This window comes from Podarcis vaucheri, assembly GCF_965113315.1.
Source record: "Podarcis vaucheri genome assembly, chromosome: 18".
NCBI lineage: Eukaryota > Metazoa > Chordata > Lepidosauria > Squamata > Lacertidae > Podarcis > Podarcis vaucheri.
Window position 1 is genome coordinate 1,575,832 of NC_138756.1, and position 27,183 is coordinate 1,603,014.

At 47.5% G+C, this 27,183-nt stretch overlaps 1 protein-coding gene across 3 annotated transcripts; it reads right to left on the reverse strand.

The window, feature by feature from the left end:
- Positions 1-1,643: 1,643 nt before the first annotated feature.
- On the reverse strand, positions 1,644-25,784 carry LOC309523198 (semaphorin-4E-like). Of its 3 annotated transcripts, XM_082206972.1 has the most exons (15): positions 25,691-25,784; positions 22,784-22,955; positions 21,450-21,595; positions 20,772-20,831; positions 19,786-19,884; positions 18,390-18,489; positions 17,455-17,565; positions 14,007-14,152; positions 13,561-13,736; positions 11,375-11,531; positions 11,020-11,245; positions 10,141-10,256; positions 9,154-9,320; positions 7,581-7,633; positions 1,644-2,536 (listed from the first exon to the last, which is right to left on the reverse strand). In XM_082206972.1, the coding sequence occupies exons 2-15, from the start codon at positions 22,899-22,901 to the stop codon at positions 1,752-1,754; spliced, it is 2,460 nt and encodes an 819-aa protein (XP_082063098.1). In that variant the 5' UTR covers positions 22,902-22,955; positions 25,691-25,784; the 3' UTR covers positions 1,644-1,751. The 3 variants fall into 3 exon arrangements, with proteins under 3 accessions (XP_082063098.1, XP_082063099.1, XP_082063100.1); XM_082206973.1 differs by lacking the exon at positions 20,772-20,831; XM_082206974.1 differs by lacking the exon at positions 19,786-19,884.
- Positions 25,785-27,183: the final 1,399 nt, after the last annotated feature.

Here is a 27,183-nt window from a genome sequence, read left to right on the forward strand (position 1 = left end):
AGCCTCCTTCTCTGAGCAGGAGCCGTCTCAGGGCTCTGAGTCAGATCCTCATGTGGAAACTTGTGAACGGCTGGGTGATTAATGCTCCAAATAAAAAGCACCCCTTCCTTTCCTGTTGAACATTTGGGAGAGGCACTTCTGATCCCAGCAAGATGGGACAAGGCACATAAACAGCACTCCCAGAGCAAGGCCCGCAATATGCCCACATCCCGTTCCAGCCCCCGCCAACCCAATTAAGACAATCTGCCTCGTGCCCAATAATTAGTTTCTAAAATGAGCCTCAAGGCAGGTTGAGGGTGCCCCTACTTGCCCTACTTTCTACGGTGTCTTTAGCACCATTTGAATTTTGTCTTATTTGGCCATGGTGGCGGTAAAAGGACAGGAAGGATGGAGCAAAACAAGGAAACGGGTGATGATGCAGAGCATGGCATTGTCCAAGCGCTTGCCAAATCACACCTTCCTTAAAATAATTCACTTTATCCACCAGTGTCTATGCTTTGAGAAATGAAGTTCAACAAACCCTTCTTGCATGCAGGAGTGTGCCTGCTCTCTCTCTGCACAAGTCCCTGTTCCAGCTTTGCCTCTTCCCTATCAGCCTCTGAGAAAGGCAGGTGATTTTGCCCCGCTTCTGAATTCTACCACTTTGAGGGGTTTTTTTCCTAGCCAAGTGGTATGCAACTTTTACAAAATAAAATGGGTGGCACTGGCTCATTCAGTCATTCCCAATGTAGACACACAGAGGAAGTACCTATCCTCTGAGGAGGCTGCAAATTGCATCCCTGCATGAACTGCTGCCACCACTCTGGCTTACTCTTCTTCCAATCAACCTCCACCGCGGAGGTATGCAGTTCTGACATGTCTCTGCATCTGGGGTGACTGGATCTGTCACTTCTGATGCAGAGATGCAGCAGAATCGATGCCTGCCGGGAGGAGGTTCCCGGTTGCACCCCTGCATGAATGTCTGCTCTGGGTTTCTTCTATGAAGGATGGACTTCTCTTCTTCCTACACACTCAGGCGCAAGGAGTAGTTTCTAATTTTAATTTGGTGTGAGAGGAATAAGCACACCTTGGCAACTATTTGAGCAGAAATGAATGTGTGATGGTGCAGAAATTTCCTAAAAGGAGGGTCACATTTGGATGCAAATGGAGACAGCTCACCAAACAAACTACTTGAACAAACGACTGCACTGCATCCACCCTCCAAAAACAAGTGCGCTCCTGCTTGGGCTTTCTGCCACTATCCCCACACTGAGCAAGGCATGCCACCCTTTCCCAACTCTGGGCTGCTGTGCATGCTTTTAAGAAATGTGTTTTGTTTTCTGCTGCGAACCTTGTAGTTCCCTCTCTCTGGCATGCTGACACTTGTCTCCCATTTCTCACTTACCCTGTTCTGGGGGCGATCCTGGCAGCACTCACCAGCTGCGCTCGCTATTAGGATGAGCAACGAGTGCCCTGGGACTCACATGCTCCCCCCCATGCGCCACCAAGTTTCCGACAACTGCGCTGACCAGCAGCAACAAAGAAAGGAATCCTGGCAAAGGAAGGGACAAGAAGTCATAGTTTTGCCCAATGGACACAACGGCAGCCTAACGACGTGGGAATCAAGCCACCAAGTTAACATTAAAGAAAGGCAGCTTGGCATCAACTTTACTTTTTTATTTATTTTCCAAACCCTCTGAAAATGGGGGGTCCTGGGCACACAATGGGACAGTTCGTGGGGTTTCCGTGGTGTGGACCCTCTGCCAAGGCCGTCATGCTGCAAGGCCTTCTTCGTCAGTGAGCTGGACTTTGCTGACCAGGCAGTTTGAAGAACAGCAGGCCGCCCTGCCTGCGGCGAGGCTGGTGGTCTGCTTTGCCCTTGCGCTGCATGCCTCTTGGGGTGAGCTTGCCAGCAGGGCTGATTCGCTGGCCGAGCCGGAGATGGGACAGGAGGCCAAGCTTCCCTGAATCAAGACTGTTTGCTCTGGCTCAGGACTCGCTGCCCCAAGGGCATCCACCGTTTCTGACCTCCTGCTCCACACACTTTTCCCGGGGAGAGAGAGGTGGCCCTCGTAAAGGTTCCAGGAGAGCAAGGAAAGGAAAAGCAGGGCGAAGGCTCCTCCCCAAAGCACCAATGTGAACGAGAGCCCTTGGACTCTCTGAGGTTGCTCCAGCCTTGCCGGGTCCTCCGTCTGGAGAGACGCCAAGGGCTGCGACTTTGGAGCTGCAGAGACGGCACACTCCCGATTTGATGGATCGCTCTCGGGAGCCACAGCGAAGCTGCTCTCTTGCTGCAGGTAAAGGAAATAGGTGGACATGGAGATGCGGAATTCTCTTCCGTTGGATGTCTCAACAGACTGGCACTCGTAAAGCCCGGTGTCAGAAGCCGTCATGTTAAACACGACCAGTCCCCTGGCGTGGAAGAGATATTTGGGCTCTTCGTCCTGCAGGCTGCTCCCATTGAATGTCCAGACAGATGTGGCCAGGTTGGACAGAGAGCTGCAGCTGAGATGTGGGCTGCTACCCAGGGGGACAGGGAGCCTCCTGACGTTCTTAGCTGAGAAAGGAAAGAAGCCAGAGGTGGTTACCCTTCTGCTACACTCACCTCCCTCCATCATTTCAATGACCTTCCCAACCTCCTCCTATAGCCCTTGCACTGTTTTGCTTCTTATTATGATTGTTTTTAGTAGGAGTAGTACCCCACTCCACCTGACTGGTTGCCCCAGCCACTCTGGGAGGCTTCCAGCATATATAAAACATTAAACATTAAAAACTTCCCTACACAGAGCTGCCTTCAGATATCTTCATAAGGTTGTATAGTTACTTATCTCCTTGACATCTGATGGGAGGGCATTCCACAGGGCGGGTGCCAACGCCAAGAAGGCCCTCTGCCTGATTCCCTGTAATCTCACTTCTCGCAGTGGGGGAACTGCCAGAAGGCCCTCGGAGCTGGACCTCAGTGTCTGGGCTGGTATAGAGGGCCAAGGCTGTTTAGGACTTTGAAGGTCAGCACCAACACTTTGAATTGTGCTCAGAAACATACTGGGAGCCAATGTAGGTCTTTCAGGACCGGTGTTATATGGTCCCAACAGCCACTCCCAGTCACCAGTCTAGCTGCCACATTCCGGACTAGTTGTAGTTTCCCAGTCACTGTTAGGTAGCTTTAAGCTTCTAGTCCTTGTGTTTTTTAAGGGCCCCCACCACCATCTGAGGCGCAGAGGGTGGAAATGTGGGACAGGTTTTTTTTGGTAGCAGTACCCAGAGCTGGCTAACCCCACCCCTTTTGCACATTTAGAATCATGGAATTGTAGAGCTGGAAGGGACCACAAGGGCCATCTAGTCCCACCTCCTGCAATGCAGGAATCTTTCGCCCATCGTGTGGATCGAACCCACAACCCTGAGATTAATAAGTCTCATGTACTACCAAGTGAGCTATCCCAGGTCAAAAATGAGTCAGTAGATCACCTGTTAAACAGGTGGATATTTCATAGAATCATAGAGTTGGAAGGCACCCATCCAGTCCAAGATCTTGCAATGTTGGAATATGCAGCTGTCCCATGTGGGGATTGAACCTGCAACCTTGGCATTGTCAGCACCGCACTCTAACCAACTGAGCTCTCCGGGCTGAGCTGGATATAAATAAATATTATTTAGGGCAACAGTATTTAGAAGCACATTTAATCTAGGCTCGGAGGGTGCTCTCAGACCTGACTTGACTTGGGCTGTGCTGCTGAGGTTCTTTTCCTGCCATTTGTGGCTGCTTTGTTAGTTTACAAGCACTTGAGGGTTTTAGGGTGGTAGCTAGCAGCTCTGAGGTCCCGGTTTCTGATGGAAGGGTGGGAGATGGATGTTATAAAGCAATAAATGACGCTCTGGCAATGGCATGCCATGGTGGCCTAGGTGTGTTTGTGATCCTGAGATTGATACAGCCAACGTGAGCGTTGTCCCTTTGACCCCTATAGGAAAGAGTTTTCCATTTGTGTAGTGGCTCTCAGAGAAAGAGAAGAGATTCTTGCTGTTTCCCCCTCCTCGCATCTTTGGAAGCGCTGCTTAACATGTGCTGCACGGAGGGTTGGGGCTCCTGAAATTTTAATGCGCTTTCTGCTCTTTAATATTTGCCGTCTTGTATGAGATGCGCTCAGCGGCAACGGCACCGACAATCTCTGCTGCAAGCCGCTGTTGCTGGTCCCGCTGACATTCACTCCCCAGCACCCGGGAATTCCCTGGGTTCAGCCTGGGGCTAAAAATTAAAGGCGGCAGCTTTTGAGAGAATGGCTACAAAAGGAAAAAGCGAACATGCCTTCAGTCCCATTCTCTAGAGCCAGGAGGGGGTTCATGCTAACAAAAGAGGGGGGGGGATCTGTGCCTGTGGGAGCAAAGGCAAGCTTTTTTTAAACCAAACACAATTTTTTCATGCAGTGCCTCTGGGAAATATCAGAAGTCGCCATGCAGCAGATTCAAAGGGAGATGCACGCAATTAACCAAAGAGGCAGCAACTGTGATCCTAGGTTCAAATCAGACTCTGGGGGCACAGTAATGATTTGCCCTTAAGTGATAGCCCAGTTGGTTAGAGTGAGATGCTGATAATGCCAAGGTTGGAGGTTCAATCCCCATAAGGGACAGCTGCATATTCCTGTACTGCAGAGGGTAGGACTCGATGATCCCCAGGGTTCCTCCCAACTCTATGAATCTAGGATTCAAGATCATGTAGTTGTTTGCAAAAGGGACATAGGTGGCGCTGTGGGTTAAACCACAGAGCCTAGGACTTGCTGATCAGAAGGTTGGCGGTTCAAATCCCCGTGACGGGGTGAGCACCCGTTGTTGGTCCTGCCAACCCTAGAAGTTGAAAGCACATAAAAGTGCAAGCAGATAAAATAGGTACCGCTCCAGCGGGAAGGTAAACGGTGTTTCCATGTGCTGCTCTGGTTCGCCAGAGGCGGCTTAGTCCTGCTGGCCACATGACCTGGAAGCTGTACGCCGGCTCCCTCGGCCAATAAAGCGAGATGAGCGCTACAACCCCAGAGTCGTCCGCAGCTGGACCTAATGGTCAGGGGTACCTTTACCTTTAGTTGTTTGCAATGTAGACAGAATACCTCCAGGCTGCATGGAGGGCTGAGAGGCCTGAGAGGGTAGGGGGAACTGGATGGCACAGCGTCCACTAGTGGCAAATCTGGAACATGCATTCATGGCCTCTGATGCCAAAAGTGCATTTCGGGTGCATGTGAGAAGTGCCTGCAGGCTTGCGAGGGCATAGTGTCTGTCTGGGTGGAGGACAGCAGCATTACCGCTACCATGGAGAAAGCAACAGGCTCTTTGGAAAGGAGGTGCAGGGCTCCTGGCCACCCGCCTGCCTGCGACATCACTGTTGCCAGGCAAAGTCAAGTTCCGAAGGGCAGTTCCAGATTACCAAATAGGCAGAATAAGCACCAACCTATGGGCCCCACACATATTAGGGGCCCCATGACAACGGATCAAAATAATATTGATTTGATCTTGAAAGAAAATTACAACCAAGCCTGGGCGGAGACTGCCTAGGGGCCTCCACAGGGTTTAATCCAGCACTGCCAAAGGGGTTCTATGGCACTGACATGGCTGGAGCTCTGGACAGGCTGCCGGCTGGAAACAGAGGCTGCAAACGATCCCTTGCAGTGAAGCCTGGCAGGCATTCTCAGCTGGGTCACATCAAGGTCAGAGGATTCCTGGGCTTACTTGGGGCCCTTTAAGCCACAGCTGCCCAACAGGCTGGCATTTTTCTCTCCGATACCCTGAGGATTTCTCTTTCTTTCTTTCTTTCTTTCTTTCTTTCTTTCTGCACTAGCTGCAGCCTTGTCCTGAAGAGTGACCTTTTCACACTGCCTGCTCACATCTGACTTGTCTCTCAAGCTCTGTGATTGACAGGCACCTCTGGTTTTGTGGCTCCCCTGCCCAGCTCCCATGACCTTTGAAATCTCAACCCCTGGCAGCCTCCCTGCTGCCTGGATGGGTGCCTGAACTCCCTTCCCCATTGGGTGTGAGGCCTCCATCTCCCAGCCCTTTTCCTGCAGATCCTGCACAAGCACAGGAATGTTTTAATTGTATATTTGACATCTGCATCGCAGGGGGTTGGACGAGATGGCCCTCGGGGTCCCACCCAGCTCTACAATTCCATGATTTTATGAGTCATGGGTGGTGGTGGGGGAAGAGACAAATGTCATAATAAGACTGAGTGTGAGAGAAGGTGCTCCTCCAGATAACTTGCTTATCCAGAAGCTGCATGATGTCTGTTCTTCAGACAGCATTTGTCCTTATTTCTTTGCAGGGGAGGTTATATGTCTTTCCATCATTTGACAGCTTATCTCACACTTTTCAGCACATCTCCTGATCACAAAAAGTGGGCAACGTCTGAAAGTGGGTGGGTGGCCATGTGGCCAAACTGCTGCCCCAACGGGAAACCAGGAGGCAGGATTCAAGCACCAGAGTCCTCTCTCCCCTCCTGCAGTTTACAGCAAAAACCAGGTTCCTGCAAAGGGAAGCCCACAAAGAGGAGGTGACAGCAGTGGCCTTCTCCCACTCTTGTTCGCCACTCTTCTAAGGTGGACTGGCTCTGTCCATGGAGGATCCATTTAGAAATCATAAGAGCCCTTCAGCAGCTGGGCCAGGCCAGCCTTGTCTAGTCCAGCCTCCTGTCTGCACAGCGGCCACGCAGATGCCCCAAACAGAAGCCGGCAAGCAAGAGTCAAGCACCTCGACCCTCCTGTGGTTTCCATCAACTGAGATCTTTTGTTTTCTTTAATGATTCTTTAGCTGGACCATTGCGGTGGAGACGCTTCTTCAGGTATACAGGGTCGAGGCCATTTAGGCCTTTAATGATCAGCACCAATAATCTGAATCATGCTCGGAAACACATTGGGAGTCAGTGAAGGTCTTTTAGGACTGGAGCTATATGGTCCCAGTCACCACTCTGGCAGCCACATTCTGGATTAGTTGCAGTTTCCGGGTCAACTTCAAAGGTAACCCTATGTAGAGCACATTGTAACAGTCCAAGCAGGGGAATAACCAGAGCATGCACCACTCTGGCAAGACAGTCCACAGGCAGTTAGGTCTCAGGCATGGGGAGGCAAACTAAGGCCTGGGGGCCGGATCTGGCCCAATTGCCTTCTAAATCTGGCCCACGGATGGTCCGGGAATCAGTGTGTTTTTACATGAGTAGAATGTGTCCTTTTGTTTAAAACCCATCTCTGGGTTATTTGTGGTGTATAGGAATTCGTTCATTCCTCCCAAAAAAATATAGTCCAGCCCCCCACAAGGTCTGAGGGACAGTGGACCAGCCCCCTGCTGAAAAAGTTTGCTGACCTCAGACTCTCAGCCGGCGCGCCAGATGGAGCAGTTGCTCTGGACCCAGTATACCTTCTGTAACTTGGCATCCTGTGGATCATTATGGTGCCGGCTTTAGAAAGGTAAAATTCACATGTGTTTCTCTACCCAGTTTAACCTCTGGCCCTGAGCACCACTTGTGAACTGGCTAACTACATCCAGGCAGAGCACTTGCTTACAGAACCTATTATCTCCAGAAAATAATAATAACAACAATATATATATATATATATAAAACATTCCCCTACCCACTTCAGGGCACCTGGAGGCATCACCATTCCTGACACTCTGAATCAGATCCCTGCAGGGAGGAAGATGGCGAATTAACATGAATACTTCATGCAGGCATGAAAAAATAGAAACATCAAGTCAAAGACAAATAGACTGAAAAACAGTTTCTATCCAAGAGCTGTGGCCCTTTTGAATGCTGTAACTCGTTAGTGTGACCTGGGAGTTTGATGGGTGTGGTGTGGGTGTGGCTGGAATGTGGTTTGTTTGGTTGTTGTTGTTGTCTTGCTTTTGTTGTTTTAAGGGATGGCATCCAATTTCGTTGCACTTTGTGCAATGTTGCACTTGTGTAATGACAATAAAGAATCTATCTATCTATCTATCTATCTATCTATCTAAAAAGCATTTGGCGTTGCGCAACCACTTCTCTCAGAAAGCATCCTCGCCTGGCCTTGAAATTCACAGAATCATGGCTGAGGGGCTCGGAGCGAACAGGGACTCTCCTGTGAAGAGCAAAGAACAATGTGCTTCGGTGGCGCACGCTGAAGTGTGGCTGAGAGTGCGTGGGTTTCATAGCCTCACCTTGAGCATTTATTCTCCGCACCGGCAGGGCTGGAGCCTGGTAGGTGGGAAGCACACTGTGCCAGCCCAGTTCAATCTCTGGTAACAGACAGAGAAGCTTTTCCCCAGCCCCATATGGAGATGCCGGTGATGGAACGTGAGATCTTCTGGACATGAAGGGCTCTGTCACTGAACTATGGTCCTCCGCCTCAAAATAAACTAAAATCCTAATCCTCATGGTTCTGAGGAAAGGTTCTGATTCACAGGGGTACAGAGGGGAGCTTCTACTGAGTCAGACCACTGTTCCTTCCTTTACAGATAAATATAAGATTCTAGTCCTCATGGTCTTGAACAAAGAGCTAAGTTTTCCACAGAAAACCACAAAGCTGCCTCGTGTCAAGTCATATCGCTGGTTCATCTTGCTCACGATTGTCTCCAGAGTTTCCCAAACTTGGGTCTCCAGCTGTTGTTGGACTACAACTCCCACTATCCCTAATTAGCAGGACAAGTGGTCAGTGATGATTGGCATTGTAGTCCAAAAACAGCTGGGAGTTTGGGCAACACTGGTCTTGCCTGGAGATGCAGAGGACCTTCTGCATGCTCCAACCCTTAAAGTAAGATTCCAGTCCTCCTGGCTTTGGCTTAAGAGCTTATTGAAACAGAAGCACAGAAAGGTGCCTTACGCCAAGAGATCATTGGTCCATCTGCCCCAGAAGTAGCTCTCCAGGGTGTCAGATGGGGTTTCCCCCCAGCCCTGTGTAGACGCTGGGGTGGATCCTGGCCCTTCTGCATGCCACACAGTTGCTCTGCCACTGAGCTAAGGGAGGTAGAAGTAAGCAGAAGAATAATGTGTGTTCGTTTCAGTTACAGGCACAGAGGTCGCCTAGAGGGCTCAGAGTGAAATGAGAGGCAGTGATGTTAAGTGAATGGTAAATAATGCACGGCGTAGCTTTCAAACCCTCTCAAATGCTGCATAAATGCTAATAGCTATTGTTATTATGTATCCCACAGGGCAGGGGTTGTGCTACTCACCGCAAACCCCCAGACCGGTTCGCCACGGGGATGCAGGCGCCAAGAGGCAGTGACCAGGCACAGTAAGGATCCCTGGCTAAGACGCAGTCGAGGCAGAACTTGTACCGGCTGCAGGTGGCCACGGGAAGCTGCACCAGCCGGGAGGCAGACCCAGCATACAGCAGGCCCTGGAAAGGGAGCACCAAGCAGACAAGACTGCAGTGTAGCTCAGCTGGCATGAGAGCCTTAATCTCAGGGCCATGGGTTCCAGGCTGGACATGTTGCAGGGGGTTGGGCATATGACCCTTGTGGCCCCTTCCAACTCTGATTCTAAGACATCTTTCCTGCACTGGACTAAACTGTACATGAAAGAGATGCACGCAAAAGGGCAGGCAGAACAAGACATGTCAGGCTAGGACTTGGGGTGCCATGGTTCAAATCCCCACTTGGTCAGGAAGCTCACTTGGGGGCAGTGGGCCAGTCCTTGCCTCTCCGCCTGACCTTCCTCACATGACTGTTGTGGGGATTAGAGGAGGAGCCGGAGAAGCAGGTGCACCTTGGGGGGAATGTGGGGTGCAAAGGCAATAACTAAATGAATAAAATGATGTGAAAGGAAAAGGCTAAACGGTGAGGAAGGTGTGGTGTCATGCTGCACAGCCCATGTAGGCATTTAGAGGCCAAGCCGAAAGGCAGCCACTCTTTCAAATTTCAATTTCTCTGGTTTTGGCATTGCAGTTCTCCAGCCAGGCAACACGTACAAAACTGACACATGACAGGTTAAACATAAAAATGCCTAACATACAAAAATGCATTGTGCTGGGGGAAACTGCTCTGCAAAAGGGGAAACTACAACAAAAAAGGTCAACATGGGGAGAAATTCAGACCCAAATGTCACTGGATTTTCAAAACTTGAAAATAAATAAACTGCAAATTGCTGCAGAATTGTAGTTTCGGAAAGATGAGTAACTGAGAGAAACCAGAATGGATGGATCAGGGCAGATGTCCTACCTTTTGTGCAGCCAGCTTGAGTGTCTGCACAGGCTCTGGAGATGGAAACAGCTGTAACTCTTCCACAATGAAAATCTCCCCCTGGAGGTTGACAGCTTTATGCAAATAGCCCTTATCTGCACAAAATCAAGCACACTTTTAAACTCCAATTAAAGTAAATGGGGTGGGGAGAAGAAGAGAAGGGACCACTGTTTTGAAGGAAACATGGTCTAAATTACTCAAAAGCAGGAAAAATGTGAGGTTAAGTCTCCTGCCCTCCTAAAAAGGTGCTTTATTCATCGGATAAAGAAGCCAAAAAGACCTTGGTAAAGTCACTGCTTGCCCCAGCCACTCTGGGTGGCTTCCAACATAGGTATATAAAAAGTCATAATAAAACATTAAACTTTAAAAACTTCCCTATACAGGGCTGCCTTCAGATGTCTTCTAAAGGTATGTGTAGTTACTTATCTCCTCGGCTCAGGGGTCGCATAACCTCCATATCCTCCCACGTTTCTCTGATGAAAATGGGGATATCCCCTGCTTCCTGGTAGCCGCCCTGCCAACCTTGCAGGGGGGGGATGCCTACATCAGCCCCCACCACTCTCACTCCAAGAAAGAAGTTATTTGCCCCTCTCCTTTGTTTGGAACAGATGGGAGGATGACCGTCCCACCTTGGCACCCAGCAAAAGGAAGGCATGTTTAGAGAGGGAGTGTTTGATGTGAGAAAGACTGAGTCAGCACAAGAAGGAACTGAGCGGGAAAAGCAAAGAGTCTCTCAAGCATGGCAGGTTTTTGAGATGTTTCCCAAGACCTTCAGCAGATTCCATGGGAGGTAGCAGAGGGCACACGGGCGCCTGCTTGTGCCATGCTGGCAATTCCCAATCTAGGAAGTTGGCCTACCTGTCCCTAGGAAAAGGATGTCGTACGTTGCATTATCCATGCCACTAGTTTGGTCTACCACAAGATGTGTGTATCGCACGCCTCTTTTGACCAACATCGGCTGGCGGCCAATGGGGTTCACGGTGCCATCCATCAGGGGATGGTCCCTGGCAAACTGGAGGACTCTGTCCGGCAAGTCAAGGGAAGAGCTGTATCCCTCCTGGTGCCTGGCAGAAATGTCGAGGCACTAGAAAAAGGAAGATGGTTACAGTATTCCTTTTATTCAGACGTTCACCTGTTTGGTACAAGTGATATCCACTTGAACACTTACCACATGGGGGCATAGATGGTCAACCAGGGGAGGGGGACAACTTACAGCGCCCGGGCGAGGCGTGGGGACCTCTCCCCTGTGCACCACCCATTTTGCATGTGAATTCTCAACGGCAAGGGGGCCTTTGAAGTTTCCTTTCTGGAAGAGGTCTTGAACAGCTTCCATCCTGAACGCACAAATGGCGGAGATGTCCAATCTCCCCCTGAAACAAGATGGAAAGGAAATAAGTTCTGCGATAGAGCATGTCTTTCCAGAATGCCTCCGTGCTTCTGGAACCAAAGGATTTGTCTGATGAAGAAATTTGCCCACAAATAAGATGAAAACTCCCTCCCACTCTTCAGAAGTGGAAGAAGCAAATCATGCAGAGATGCAAGAAGCAGCCATCTCTGAAGGTGGGGGGGGGGGGGATCTGGGCTCAGCCTATGAAGCTGCCTTATCCTTGGCTGTCCAACAAGCCAAAGATTGTACAGCTAGCATGGTCCAACTTCTCAGGCAGAGAAAGATCTTTCCCTTTCCAACCTTTTCCCCCCAAACAGGAGATGCCAGAGATTGAACTTTCTGTATGCAAAGCGGGTGGCGCACCACAGTGAACTACAGTGCTTCCCGAATAAACAAAGAATTGGTTATTTTACCAATTTACTGTTTACAGAAACAGGCACTTCTCTCCCATTTGCTCCAGCAGAGGCTTGGCAACAATAATTCTACAGGCCGGGGGGAAACAACAACAGCACAGCTCGGCCACACAGTCTGCATGATGCATTAACTGTTTCTCAGGTGCCAATTGCAATCTTCAGATGCCCACTTTTCCCAATCATCCTTTGGTGACAAAGCTTCTTCGTATGAAAAAGTCAGAAACAGAAAGGGTGGGGCAGTGGGGAGAAAATTATTCACACAGGAGACTTCTGCCTTGAGTCAAACCAGGTTACCGAAATGTGGGCCGCCCTTAAGTTGTATCTGTCAATTATTCACAAGACCTCAATAAAAGCTTGTGTTGCTGCCATGTTAGGGGGCCTTTAGTGAGGCTTTTTCTGCCATTCCTGTGGGATGGCTGATGTAGTTCTGTCATCATTGCCATGTGCTCTTATCTGGGCTGTTGGGAGTTGCAGGGAAAACACGCAAAGAAAGCTGGTGTAGCTGCGGTTTCTGCTTTATGCTCAAAACAGCACATGTTCCCCACCATTTTTTGAAGGAAAAACTGGAGGTTGGCTTTTGCTGCCCAACTCCTCAATGAGCTCTGAGTCCCCTAAGTCCATGAGAAGAATGGCTGGAGGTAGGATCCAGAGAAAACAAGGCAGGTCTTTATTTTTCTGTTGCAACAGAGTACCCCGCCCTCCTTGCAAGGATGTGAGAGAGCAAGAACAAAGTGTGAAGAAACTTTTAAATACTTTAGACATTGCCCAACCCCTTAGCCAAAGACTGAACTAAAAGCATCATACATACATCACAGAAAGAGGGTTTCCAGCACAAAAAATTGAGTGTGCAGTCATCTCTCCTGTCTGCCAGGATACCTGATAATGTTTTACTGACTGCATTACCTGGGCAGCCTGGCCATTTTTTTGAGATGTTAAATATTTTAGTTCTTCAATCCGGGTCAGAGGCCCACCCTATTCATACACAAATGTGCCCTTAAAACAGATTTTGTAGGATTTGTAAGTGAAAAGGTTTCTCCGATATATTTCCTTCTGTAGAGGAAATATTTTGGGTTATTAAGAACCAAACTGCGGGAGGCAGTGGAAGACAGGAGTGCCTGGCGTGCTCTGGTCCATGGGGTCACGAAGAGTCGGACACGACTAAACGACTAAACAACAACAAAGAATCAAGATGGCATCAGGACTGCCCCACAGAACAATTTCAGACATGTGATTTATTAACTGATGTATGTGTGCTTACCTTGTGCATTTATGAACATTTATTGTATATTTGAGACCTTAGAATTCTTGTAACACAGTCCTTCTGCACACAGCAAATATTTAAACGATGAAACTCCCTGCCACAGGAGGCAGTGGCGGCTGCCAACTTTGATGGCTTTAAAAGAAACTCAGGTTCTGGCCCTGATGTCCAGGCTCTGCCTCCAAATCCCAGGGGCTGGAAACGAGAGGCGGGGAGGGGGCTCTTGGGCTCAGGCCCTGCTGGAGGGCTTCCCTTTGGGGCAACTGTTTGGCCACGGGGAGGACAGGAGGATGGCCTAGCAGCGTTCCTCTTGTGTTCTTACGGCTGTGAGAAAATCTTACCACTGCTGGGTGAAAATCCCATAAAAGATGCTTTCCTGCCAGTTGGTGGTTTTGATCATGAAGACGGCGTGGAGGACATTGAACTGAAAATCTGATTCAGGAGCTGAGCAGACAAGGGTGGCCTTTAGAAACGAGGTCCACTTTTTCTTCAGGGTGCGCCTCCCACCGAGATCACCCTGTGGAAAATAACCCAACAAGCTGGCAGCGAGCAACTCTTCCCCCTCCCCTGAATCAGGGCCTCATTCCCTGGGCAGGGCTGGGGGAGCTTCATGCCAATAGTGGGCAGGGTCAGAGCTAAAGTGGATGGGGCCCGTCCTTTTCTTCCTGGCACCCCCTTTTCTCTTTCTCCCACCCCTTCCACACAGAACTGAAGGTGCCATGTTCTAGCCTAGGGATGGAGACCTTTTCCCGCACTGGTAAGACAATCAAGGGGTCCAGGTACGCACTGTGCAGATCTGGGCTACCCGCGAGACCAGAAGTTTGTCATAGAAGTCAAACTCAACCGCCGCTTCTGTGAAGAAGACATAAACTCTGTCCGAGTCGGAGCCTGCCCCATTCTCCTGCACGAGATCCATGTGAACAAAGGTGGGCTCTGAAGAAGACAATGACACAGGGTTATTGTTCAATAATAATAATTTATAATAATAATAATTTATTACAGCCGTAGGCCCATACAGATAAAAACAAGACATAAATAACAGCCTGTGCACGTGGAAAAAAACAGCTGCTAAAACACTACTATAACAATAAAATACTATAATATGGAATGGCATACTACGCCTTAATTAGCTTGTGGTGCTCCCTGGCAACGCTTTTGGGTAAGGACAGCGACCAGGAACCTAGCCACTTTCAGGGTCATATGGAGGGTTATTGTTCAATGTCAGGGGTAGAGATCCTAACCAGCTGAAGCACCGTACTCTCACCACTCAGACTTCCAAACTTCATGATTCTTTTAGGAGGGAATCCACCCCCTCTGATACCAAAAGGGGAGGGGGGAAGAGTTCTGCAGCATCCAACAAAAATTATGTTATAGCATCGATATATCGTTCAAAACCACTTTGAAGCCCATATTGTGATATCGGTTTCATAATTTTTGACCTGGCAATATATATATATATATAGAGTGTGTGTGTGTGTGTGTGTGTGCGCGCGCGCGCGCGCGAAAAATCACAATGTGGGAAAAACCATGAAGCCAGCCAATGCCTCTACATAACTCCATTCTTATTTGAGACATTGTGATATATCAGCATATTGTGATGTATAGCTGCTGATATATCACAAAGCTGAAAACCATCTCCATCCCTATTTCAGACATTCTGATGTATCAGTATATTGCGATGTTTAGCTGGTGATACACTGCGATGTTGAAAACCAGGTATCACCCAGCCCTAATCAGTAGTGATAAGCCACCAACCTAGATGGTTTCAAAAGAGGAGGAGGAAGCGAAGTCTATCCATGGCTACCAGTCATGATGGCTCTGCCCTTCCTCCACTGTCAGAGGCAGGCAAGGGAAACCTCAGGAGGGAAGAGTTGCTTTTGTGTGTCCGTCTTACTTGTGGGATTCTCATTGGGACACCTGGCGCCCATGGGGATGGGTAGGGTGGAAGGCAGGGAGCCCAACAGTAGACAGGTAAGACTCCCTGGAAAAGACCCTGATGTTGGGAAAGATGGAGGGCACAAGGAGAAGGGACGACAGAGGACGAGATGGTTGGGCAGGGTTCTTGAAGCTACCAGCATAAGTTTGACCAAACTGCGGGAGGCAGTGGAAGACAGGAGTGCCTGGTGTGCTCTGGTCCATGGGGTCACGAAGAGTCGGACATGACTAAATGACTGAACAAAAAAAACAAGAAACAAGGCAGGCAGGCAGGTGGGGGACAAGTGAGGGCAGACTGAGGCTGGTGGGGAAGTGCCCTTTTCCTAAATGGATCATGTGAACATAAGAAGAGTCTGTTGGATCAGGTCAGGCTCTTCTTACATTCCCAAAATCTTATGGAATGGAACACACTTCATCAGACACTTGAAAGATCCCTCCTCTAGACGTTCCGACACTCAGTGCAAGACTCCCAGGGCAGTCTACAGAAATGCAATAAAGCGCAATAAAATAACAATAAAATAGCACGCAGCAGTCATCAAGAAGAAAAAGGGGAAACATAATCGTCCAGTGATTTCCAAGAGGCCCTGAAACCGAATAAAAGCAGGGAGATGAATTCCCTTATTTTAAAATTTCAAGTGTTTTGTGCATCCTTGCTTGGGTCTCTCTCCCCTTCTGTGTTGAAACTTGCAAAACAGCAAAAATCAGCATAGATTAACATCAGGCATCCAGCGGTACAAAGAAACCTAGATTACTCCTTCATAGAAAGGACAGTTTGTTATCACTCAGGCTAAATGAGAACATTCTTGCCCTCATTTAAATAAAGGGGCCGTTTATAGAAATTAATTAAATTGCCTTGCATCTCCTTTCTGTTGCGACAAGGCAGAGCAAATAAAGCCTTTCTGATGGCAAGGAAAATGGGTGAAAATAGGCCTGTCAACAGATTAAAGAACTTTATTTATGGATTAATTATCTGATTTGGAAGCGCTTAATCACGGGGAGCACGTTTACAAATTGCAAAAACATCGGTGACGGAGCCCCCTTGGGAGGAACTTGATTGCAAGTTAAAAATTTAATAACAAAATTTAATAAGCTGAAAGATGGTGCTTATTGTTGAGACATGAAAGGTCATCCATATTGTAGCTTGCTTATTTGCAGCAGGGAAGCCTGCAAAGCTAATCGGCTGAGAGGCTGTGATAGCATCCATAGGTGGTTCGATGCCATTTGCGGTATTTATTTATTTAGTTATTAAATTTGTATATTTCATCCTTTTTAAAAGTTCACAGGGTGCTTCACAACATAAAATGCAAAATGAGAACACAAAATACATAATAAAACAAAAACAAACTCATAATTCCCCCTCCCACAAACACATTGAAAAGACCATAGAATGTTAATCAGCCAAAGACCTGGTTATAGAGAAATCTTAAAGATATGTAATGAAGGCACAAAGTGAGTCTCCCTAGGGAGAGCACTCCACAGATGGGGAGCCACTGCCGAAAAGACCCGTTCTCATGTGGCTGCCCTCTGGATCTCTCATGGAGGAGGAACATGAAGAAGGGCCTCAGAGGTTGAACACAGGATCAGGGTCAGTTCATATGGGGAGAGGTGGTCCTTAAGCATTGCAGGGGGTTGGAGCCAGCCCAAATTGACTTCCATTTGCTCTAGTGTGCCTTTGTGACCTCATTAGCCATTGCACCAACTGCTGCTGTCACCTCAGCCCTATCTGCAGGGTTAACAGCGTATGCACCACATGCACAGTAATGGGGCGTAAGCAAATGTCAGCCGACTGTGGAGGACACAGTGACAACACGTTTTTACTCACCCCCAACCCAAATCTTTCCTGAACCAAACCTGTGCACCAGTTCCCTGGATCTCTTTCAATCTAAGGACTGGGATACTGTATTTTAAAACATGGACTTGTGCTACTTTTAACATCCCCTCCAGCACTAGCCTGGTTTGATGGTTTGTTTTGTTTTTTTAAAGATCTCCCTTTAACAAAATCTGTTTGGTGTTTTAATGAAAACCTGCTTTTTAAGCTACCATGTAAAGAAAAGCTGTGCACATAGCGTTTGGCTGCTGCGCCGCTTTCTCGCCAGATGATGCCGAGGCAGGGGGTGTGTTTTCCAACAATGGCAGATTTAATTGCATGTGCAAAGGGCCCAGTACATGACAAGAGGCAGAGGCGGGCAGATGCCGTCACGAGATCGAAATAAGCACTGCACCTCCAAGCTCCATTAATTGGCGACATCTGCCTGGCGGAGGGGTTAAAGTGACATACCTTTTTTTAAAAAGAGACTTACCGTTAAGCCATGACGCTTTAAATTCCGTCCTTAAAGGATTCCTCAAACTCCGTAGTATAATTGGCTCCGAACCCAAGAAGTTGTTTGAAGTGGCGGAATAAAGTGCACCGTCTGGGCAGGAGAATAAAGAGACAGGCTTTTTAAAAATCTCTGGCACTAATGACAGAGAACAGGTAAGTATTTTGTGTGTGCATGACAGGCTGATGGCTATATTCAGAAGCAGGGCAAGCGAGCACATGGGCGTAGCCTGGGGGCAGCTGCCCCCCCAATCAAGTAAATAAATAAAAATACTTAACTAAAAGTATAAATAACCAGAATATTTGAAATAATAATTTAATAATAATTTTATTATTTATACCCCGCCCATCTGGCTGGGTTTCCAGCCAAATGTTTTGACAGATTTTTCTGAGTGCTTGGGGTCAAAAGAAGACATTTCATTCCAAATCTGCTAGACAGAGCCAGACAGAGGATGATGACAGGTGGGTGTCCTGGCCCCCGTCTAACATAAATCCTGGCTACAATCATGACCCAGAATCATTCAAAATCTTAAGCACCCAAGATGGAAGGATTAAAGGTGGGTGGAGCTGGAAAATGCTGTTAGCATCTCAGAACTGTATCCAGTGTTAGCCCTATTCAGGGCAGATCCATTGAAATGGATGGACATGACTAACTTTGGGGAAAGTCCACGGGGTGGGGTGGGGGAGGAGGCTGGCTTTATGCAAGCAGACAGACTGGGCTGTGTGTAACAAAATAAAAATAAATCGGCTTTCTGATTCCCTTTTCAAGCCAGTCTTTTGTTCAAGGCCTGAAAGGACACACCAGATCCAAAATATCCCCAGACACCTAATTGGAACAATTAGCACTCTGCAGCCATGACTAAGTGGGAAAGATCTCAGCTCCCTCCGTGGTGGTGTTGTGACAATGAGAAAACTCACCAACCACCAGAGACGTGTATCGTGTCCTCGGCTCAAAGGGGCATCTTCCCCGGCTTTCTACCACCTTGGACAGCAGCTTTAGCTTCCTATTGTCCATGACCTATTTGCAAACCAAGCAAAACCAAATGAGCCGAGCTTTTCTGTTTAGAGACAGCAGCCAAGGTGAAGCCCACATTCCCTCAGGGGGCCACATGGCAGGGATGGAAGGGGCAAGAGGTGAGAAGGGGATGGGCGAACAGATGCAGGCCTCTCTGTTCAACCATCAGGACTCTCCTGGGTTGCCCCAGCCACTCAGGGCAGCTACCAGCAAAATATAAAAACACAATAAAACATCAAGCACTTCTGCTACTGAAAGCTTTGCTCAAAGAACAGGGTTTTAGACATATATGCTTTAAAGCAACATAAACAAATAAATAATGCTTTTAAGGGGAACAGAACTCACAGATCATGGAACATAGAATCATAGAATTGTAGAGTTGGAAGAGACCCCAAGGATCATCTAGTCCAAGCCCCTGCAAAGCAGGAACCAAAGACCTCTTGGACCATAAGGGGATTGAACCCATGACCTTGCCATCATTAGCACCATGCGCTAACCAACGGAGCTAACACAGGACGCTGCTTTTTACTGAGGCAAGTGGTCCAACTGGCCTAGTATCGCCCGCACAGACTGGTAGCAGCTATCCAGGGTTTCAGACAGGAAACTCTACCAGCCCCAGCTGCAGGTGCCACTGGCGACTTGATCCTGGGGGCCTTCTACATTCAAGGCAGTTGCTCCCCCTCTGCGCTACGGCCCTCCCCCAACTACACTATATGAGAAAGGGGAGGTGTCAGGGTACTGTTGACAGCTCCTGGCTGACTGCCCAGGAAAGCAGAAAGGCAGAGAAAACACAGGCTTTTTAGTTCTTTTTACTATTATTCCAGATGCCAAGGCAAGGCAACCAAGCACCTTTCAGTATCTAACATTGCTCTGAGTGAAGCTCCACACACGACACACCCCTTCTTCGTACTTCCCTGTTCATCAGACTCCTCCCCTCTCATACAGTTGCTGTTCAGGGCCACCTGCCTCCAATCCCTCTGCTCTGCTATTCTCAGTGAATGCCTGGTTTGTGGGGAGGGAATGGGTTCTGGGAGTCTCCCCAGTGACTGCTCGGGCTCTGCCTGCTCAATGCTACCTAGATTCTCATCTCCCATTATTTCCCAACTTCTTCCCTCTTGTTCTTCCTCTGGGGTGTGCCCTGTGTCGAACCAGTCCTGTAGATCTACACTACCTGCCCCTTCCTCCTCTCTGGAAGGCTCCTGGGGAGGTGGTCTCCATCACTCCTCTGCATCTGCCCAGTCCCTGACACTAGGGCACGATACTTATAGGTGTTCCACGAAGCTTATTTTGCAAACTTACCACGTAACGACAAGCAGGATAAAATGCATTGGTTCCGCAAACATATAAGCTGGTAGCATTTATCTTATGCAGAATGAGGATGTAATTCTGGCAATCTGCCTTTTAAAAAACAACAACACACACACACAAAATGAAACAGTGGGGGGAAGGGAGAAACAGATCAAAAGCACATGTAGCTCTGAAAGCTATTCTGCTACTGGAGTTAAGCAGCCAAGTCTAGACTCAAAAGTCACCTGACTTACAATACTGAAGATAGCAGGGATTTGTTCATTCATTCAAAGACTCAGCAACTCACTGAGAGAGATGCCTTGGACAGCCACTGCCCGTCAGGGTAGGTGGTGGTGGTGGTGGTGGTGGTGGTGATGATGATGATGATAATAATAATAATAATAATAATAATAATAATTTATTACTTGTACCCCGGCCATCTGACTGGACAGCTTCCAACAGAATCAAAACACAGCAAAATATCAAACATTAAAAACTTACTGATATCCCTTCAGATATCTTGGGAAAGTCTTATGGTTGTTTTATTTCCTTGACATCTGATGGGAGGGTGTCCCATCTTGCTACCCTCTACCCGGCTCCCTGTAACCTCACTTTTTGAAGTGAGGGAACCACCAGAAGACCCTCGCTCCTTCAGGTCTATGGGCCAAGGCCATTTAGGGCTTTATAGGTCAGCACCAACATTTTGGATTTTGCTAGGAAATGTACCGGGAGCCAGTGTAGTTCCTTTAGGACTGGTGTTATGTGGCCGCTCCCAGTCACCAGTCTGGGTTAGATGGACTAAAGGTTTGACTTAGTGTATAAGGCAGCTTTCTAAACCTGGTGAGGGTCTTAAGAGATTTGCAGCCAGAGGTCCCAAATCTGCCTCCGGAGAGTTACCGTCTCCAGGGAGGGCAATTGGAGTCCGTGGATTGCACCCTGTTCCTGGACAGAGACCCACATTGCTAAAGTGACCCAGAAGCACCACGACCAAGACCTACTTTACTCTTTCCTCGTCGAAGGCACTCAAGCTTCCTGTTCTCTGGGGCAAACCAGGCCTCCTGGGAACCCAAAAGCAAATGAAACATTAGGATGAGTGAACGGAGACTGCAGACCAATTCCATTTTCTACTTTATAGTCACCACTGCTTTTAGCTGAACACTTCCTGGGCTGGAAGTAGAAGTACTAGGCTTACTTTTGGGGCAAAGTTGTTGAGCTTTTTTTCTCCAGTTTTTCCCAGAGCTGTGAAGCTTTTTTTGTTATGTTTTTAGGGCATATTCGCCCACCCATAGATGCTCTTTCAGCGGCTTGCCTTGCAAGGGGGCTCACTCACATGCCACGAAGGCAGAAGGTTCCCCGTCATCCCCAGGTAAAAGGATATCAGGTTATTAGGAAAGACCTTCTCTCAGTCTGGAGAGCCACTGCCAGTCAGAGTAGACAATGCTGCACTAAATGGACAAGTCATCTCACCCGGGGCAAGGCAGGTTCCTATTTTCCACCTCCCAGCCCTGACATAAAAAGCTTTTAAGTTAGGCTTTTTTTACTTTTTTTTAAAAATAAAAGAAAACAAGGGACTAGAAATAATCTAACAATTTGGTTTCTTTGCAAAAAGTCTCCTGAAAGACACACAAGTGTGAATATTTTAAACAATGAAATAATAATAAATTAATATTACATACCCTGGTTATTTCTTTAGAGATATCACTCAAGTCCAAAGCAAGGATATAGCCTTTGGCTCCCACATACAAAATGTTGGTTTCTTCACTCAGGAAGAGGGTGGAAAAATGTGATAGTCCTTGTTTCCAAAAAACGTTAAAATTCTCAGCTATAATAATAATAATAATGCCTTTATTGTCAATGTACAACCTGTGTACAATGAAATTTAAATGGAATATAAATGGAAGAGAGAAGACAAGGCCTAAACATGACTTGAAAACGACTATCTGGGTATCTGCATTCCACTTTCCCAGCAACGCTGAGCTCAAAATGGCTTATAGTAAAAGCATTAAAAATTAGCGAACATTACTGTCACTATAATCATAATGATCTGATGTAGAATTATATAATTATATATCATATAATAATTCTATCTGCTGCAAAACAGAGAGATTTACTTATAGTTTCTCTTGCATTGCTTTCTTTTGGTGGGTCTACTCCGTGTGGAACAAAGATCCAAGCCTTTGCTTTTCTGTTTTGTTCCCTGCCAGTGGTAAATTGGTCTACAGGTGATGGGTTGAATCCAAACTAAGTCAGCTGCCCCAAGTTTCTCATGGAAATGCACGGGACTCAGGTTTTGCTGTGCTTAAATGTTCACATTGATTTTGGTGGGGCCCAAGTTCAACAAATGCAAGTCTCCGGATTCAACCTGATGTAAATAAGTTAGCTTTAGAATACAGAGGGGCAATACCCTATGTGGCCTCCAGCATTTTATGGACCCAATCTCATGTGCCCTTAAAGTGTTTTCAACTCAGGAGGAGCTTGTCTTTCCTACACTCCACCTCCAGCAAACATTTGGATTTCAAAAAGAACAAATTTTCCTGTTACATCACACCCACCGCCACCTTGGCAACCTGCCAGTTCTGACCACTCCTGGGTGAGCAGACAATTCTTAATAGCTCAGTGCTTGGTTCCCCATTGTTCCTTAACAGCTAGCCTCAGCTAGCCTGGCCAGGTTGGTTTGCATAAACTAACCCATTACTTCTTTGCCTGGCACAATTCTGAAGCTTGTATTTTCCCTTCATATACAAATATTATCTGAATACTACATTTTATTACTTTCTAATATGCACTGTTACCCCAGCTATAACAATAATGAAAACGATCCCTTCTAAGAAAATAAGAAGTTGCCCTGTTGTATCAGATCTCCCTAGCCCTGACTTTGTCAGCTGGTGCCCTCCAACTCATGGGAGTTTCAGTCCAAAACCTCTGGAGGGCACCAGCTTGGCAAAGGCTGACAGAGTCCGACAGACTGCCTCAGCACCCTTTTCATTAACAATTGTCGTGGGACACCCACAGTGGTACACCACCGTTTTTCTTGGTACACAGTCCAGAAGACCCTGTGTGTTGTTGAGTGACCGGATCGTCCCCCAGAGGGCAAGAAGGTGAAAGAAGGCTGTGATGACGCCCGACATTTTGTTGCAGAGCCCTGCAGTCTCTCCCGCGTTGGCTCAGTAGCCTTGAACAACCTGAGGTGCAAAAGACGGTTTCAAAGGTTTCATACGGCAATGTTTGCAGTCTCTACGGTGGACTTTACAATAAACCCTAGACAATTTCTTTCTTTCTTATAATAATAATAATAATACATTTTTATTTATACCCCGCCCTCCCCAACCACAGCCGGGCTCAGGGTGGCTAACACCAATAAAATTTCAATAAAACATAATGGGGGGGGGGGAGAGAACAAACAAACAAACAAACAAACAAAAAACCAGTTTATTAAAATACGGGTTAAAATGCAATTTAAAATGCAGCCTCATTTTAAAATTAGCCCATAGATCAAAACCCTAAGGGAAGGGAAACTTAAGGGTCAGACTGAGTCCATACCAAAGGCCAGGCAGAACAGCTCCATCTTGCAGGCCCTGCGGAAAGATGTCAAGTCCCACAGGGCCCTAGTCTCTTGTGACAGAGCGTTCCACCAAGTCGGGGCCAGTACTGAAAAGGCCCTAGTTGAGACCAATCTAACCACCTTGCGGCTTGGGACCTCCAGGGTTGTTATTTGTGGACCTTAAGGTCCTCCGCAGGGCATACCAGGAGAGGTGGTCCCGTAGGTAGGAGGGTCCTAGGCCGCATAGGGCTTTAAAGGTCAAAACCAGCACCTTAAACGTGACCCTGTACTCCACCGGGAGCCAGTGCAGTCAGCGCAGCCAGTGCATTTGTATGTAAGCTGTGCATGGTTCTGTCCTGCCCCCCGTTTTAGCCTCACAAGAGGCAGATTCAGCTGAGAAACAGTGACTGGCTCAAGGGCAGCTACGGAGCTTCATGGCTGAGTGTGGATCCAAAGCCAGGTCTCCCGGGTCCCAGCCAACCTATTATTACCTTTAGAACAGAGCCCTTACACGCACACAAATACCAATCACCATTTTTGCTTCTTAAATTGTGGCGTCCAGAACTGGACACAGGACTCCAGGTGTGATCTGACCTGCAGAACAGAGCAGGATTATGACTTCCCTTCATCAGGACACAAGACCTCTAGTGCTGCAGCCTAGAATAGCATTCACTTTTTTCCCTGCTGCATCACACTGTTGATTCATGTTCAGCTTGTGATCTACTAAGACGCCTAAATCCTTTTCACATCTACTACTGGCAAGCCAGGTGTCCCAGGGCTTATATTTGTGCAGCTGGTTGGATGCCATTTTCCAGAGGTGGTATCCAACAAATTCCAATAATAATAATAATAGCAGTTGTAGTAGTAGTAATAAAATTATGCCCCACCCACTCTGGGCGGCTTATACTCAGAACAGACCCATAACATGGTTACAAGTGCCAAATAAAACTCCTGCCACAGCTGTAGGAAGGCAACAATTTTAGCATGGCAGCACCTGCACGTTGGAACTTCCTGCCTGTTGACCTCAAGCAGGCAACTCCACAGCACTCTTTTTGGAACCTGCTTAAAATATTTTTTGTTTAGGCAAGCCTCTCCAGACATGTAGGAGTCACATGCATCCTTGATTTTAGTGCTACTGTTGATTTCAATCACCTTTGAAATGTTTTATGAATACCTGTTTTTAATTGCTTTTATTGATAATCTAATTTTTCTTTTTGTGAACCACTTTGGGGCTCTCTCATAATGAAGTGGTGTACATAAATGTGGAAATAAAATTTAAAAAATAATTAACATTAGGCATTCTGAGCGGTCCTTATCTTGCCATTAACCTTACAATAGTCCTGTAAGATAAACTGGCAAGATAATGTAAAATATGTAATGTCAGGTAATGCAAGGTAATGCTGACAAAGTGTGTTTTAATCTCTTGCTGCTAGGGTTAATTACCTTTTGAAAGGTTTTAGTTGTTTGGAACCGTGCTTTATTGATCATTTCAATATTTTTTTGCAAACCACTTAGAGGTTATTCTTATTATTCTTTATTAAGTTTATAAACTTTCTAAGTTTTGCAATACAAAATAAAGAACTGGGCCTAAGTTGTTGAATTTCATCTGAGGAGGTCTGACATGGGAGACGATCCTTGAATCCTGCTGCTGCCACAATAGTCAACGTGGTCTAAACTACGGAGCCTCTTGCAGATCAGAAAGTTGGCAATTCAAATCCCAGCTCCTGCCAACCTAGCAGTTCGAAAGCAGGCCAGTGCAAGGAACCCTAGCCCCCCCCAACACAAAAAAAATCACCTTGAGGTTTTGTTTCTTTGTCCTGTAATGACCCCATATTTATATGTGTGTGTGTGTGTGTGTACGTGTGTGTGTACACACCCCCTCAGGACACCTCCCTCCCCCCACCAAATATCCCCAAATTCTCTCTCCATAATTGTCCCTCTAAGCAAGGGCGTCTCCCCACAAAAAACAACGCCCTTGCTAGGACAAAAGACACCCCAACCCCAAAATATTCCTCTCAGGAAACCCCCTCCCTGGTCTTCAGTTGCAGCCCCCCCCCGCCCCCAGAATGCTCCTCAGGGCAGCCCCTCCCCGCCAATTTGACCAGCTCCCCCACATCCCCTTATTTCACGCATTCCCGGGGGGCTGGACTGGAGGGCCTTTGGGGTCCCCCTATTACAGCCCCCTCCCCAATTTCGCCCTTATCCACCTCACCTTTCTATTCACCTGCCACAAGCCCCCAGGCGCCACCCCGCTTTATTTTCGGCCCTCACCCCCCACCCAATTATTAAACCTGCCAATATTATTATTATTATTACTATTATTCCCCCCCTTCGGGTTCTCCGCCGGCTTTCCCCGCTCCCCCCTCCTCAAATTACCGGGCGGGGGAGGGGGAAACGGCCGGGGGGGCGCTTTTATACGCCCACGTGACCTGCGCCCCCTCCCACTTGGCCCCGCCCCCTCCGAGCTCCGGCCCGCGCGTCGCTCGAGGGCGAACAAAGGAGCTTCGGGGGCGGCGCTGGAGGCTTCCCTGCGCACAGGCGGCCATTCGGGAGTTCCGAACCGTCAGTCCATCAAATGGATTATTACCTATTGTTATTGGTAATAATTGGGGTCCCTCCACCCTACGCCAAGCTGCAGTTACATATTTTGTAATTACAATAAGTAAATAGTAGTAGTAGTAGTAATACTAGTAATAATAATAATCAGCAGCAGCAGCAGCTTCGGTGCTTCAGTTCTGGACTTTGCAAGAAAGCAATCAATCAATCAATCAATAGGCAGGCTTCAGTTCTGGACTTTGAAACAAACAGATTGCCAATTATTGTGATCTCCTTACACCCTACTCCTTACTGCAATTCTGTGTTTTGTAATAATAATAATAATAATGATGATCCATACATCTCAGGGCAGTTTACAGCATTTTAAAAATGGGGGTGGGGGAGAGAGACACAAAAGACATAATGAAAACAAGAACAAAAAATAATTATATGAATTAGTTTTCTTACGAGCCTAAACTTCTATTCAGTAGATCCATCCAAATTAAATTTCTACTAAACTTCTATTCAGTAGAACCATCCAAATGAATGGAGCCAAGTTAGACCTATCTATTTCATCTTAGGGAGTCTGCTTTCAGGAGGGCTGACGTCTTGGTGTCTTGCGCCACCTTCAAGCGCAGAGCAGCCTAGGAGAAGAGGCAGCAACTTGAGGCCTGCCTAGTCACACCCCAAGCAAGAGGTTCACATGCAGAGTTACTTATAGAGCTGAGTTGACTGAGACTGAGCACCAAGAGAGATGGGGTGCCCCCAGGGTGGAGAAAGATTGCCCATTGCAAGAGTCTAACCCCTGAAAGAATGAGACACACAGGAGGAGGACAGTCACAAACCACACTTCCATGCTCTCACCTTGGACACCGATTCTTGGCCAGAAGAGCTAGGACAGCAGTTGCCAACCTCAGAAGACATGAAAGTGGCTGTGAAAGGTACAGTGCACAGAACAATTATTGCCACCCCCAGAGGAGAGAGAGACAGGAGGAGATGGATTTGGGGGATCCATTCTTGATCTAACCCAATCAGATCCAAGGCTACTGACCATGGATGAGTATGCCAATAACATACTTGCTAACTTCCGTGGAGACAACATTGGAGAAAGGGAACTGCAGCCTAGAGATGATAAGCTGGGAGGAAGGAGTAGGAAGTACTCAAAACCGTAAGTTTCCTCTTTGTTTCTGCCTGGTTTTCTGTTACGTGGAACAATTGTCTTGTTTTAGGGGTGGGAGCTGGGTCTGGCTGACACAACAGACAGGCTGTGAGCTGGTGCTGGTGTTGCTGCTATTAAACATGCTCTAGTTATCTCCCGCTTGGACTACTGCAAT

Coding starts and splice junctions, on each gene's coding strand:
- LOC309523198 (XM_082206972.1), bottom strand. CDS start 22,901: ATGTCGGGCGTCATCACAGCCTTCTTTCACCTTCTTGCCCTCTGGGGG. Junction 11,246..11,374: donor CCACGCCTCGCCCGGGCGCT/GTAAGTTGTCCC, acceptor TCCTTTTTCTAG/TGCCTCGACATTTCTGCCAG. Junction 9,321..10,140: donor TCAAGCTGGCTGCACAAAAG/GTAGGACATCTG, acceptor CTCCCTTTCCAG/GGCCTGCTGTATGCTGGGTC.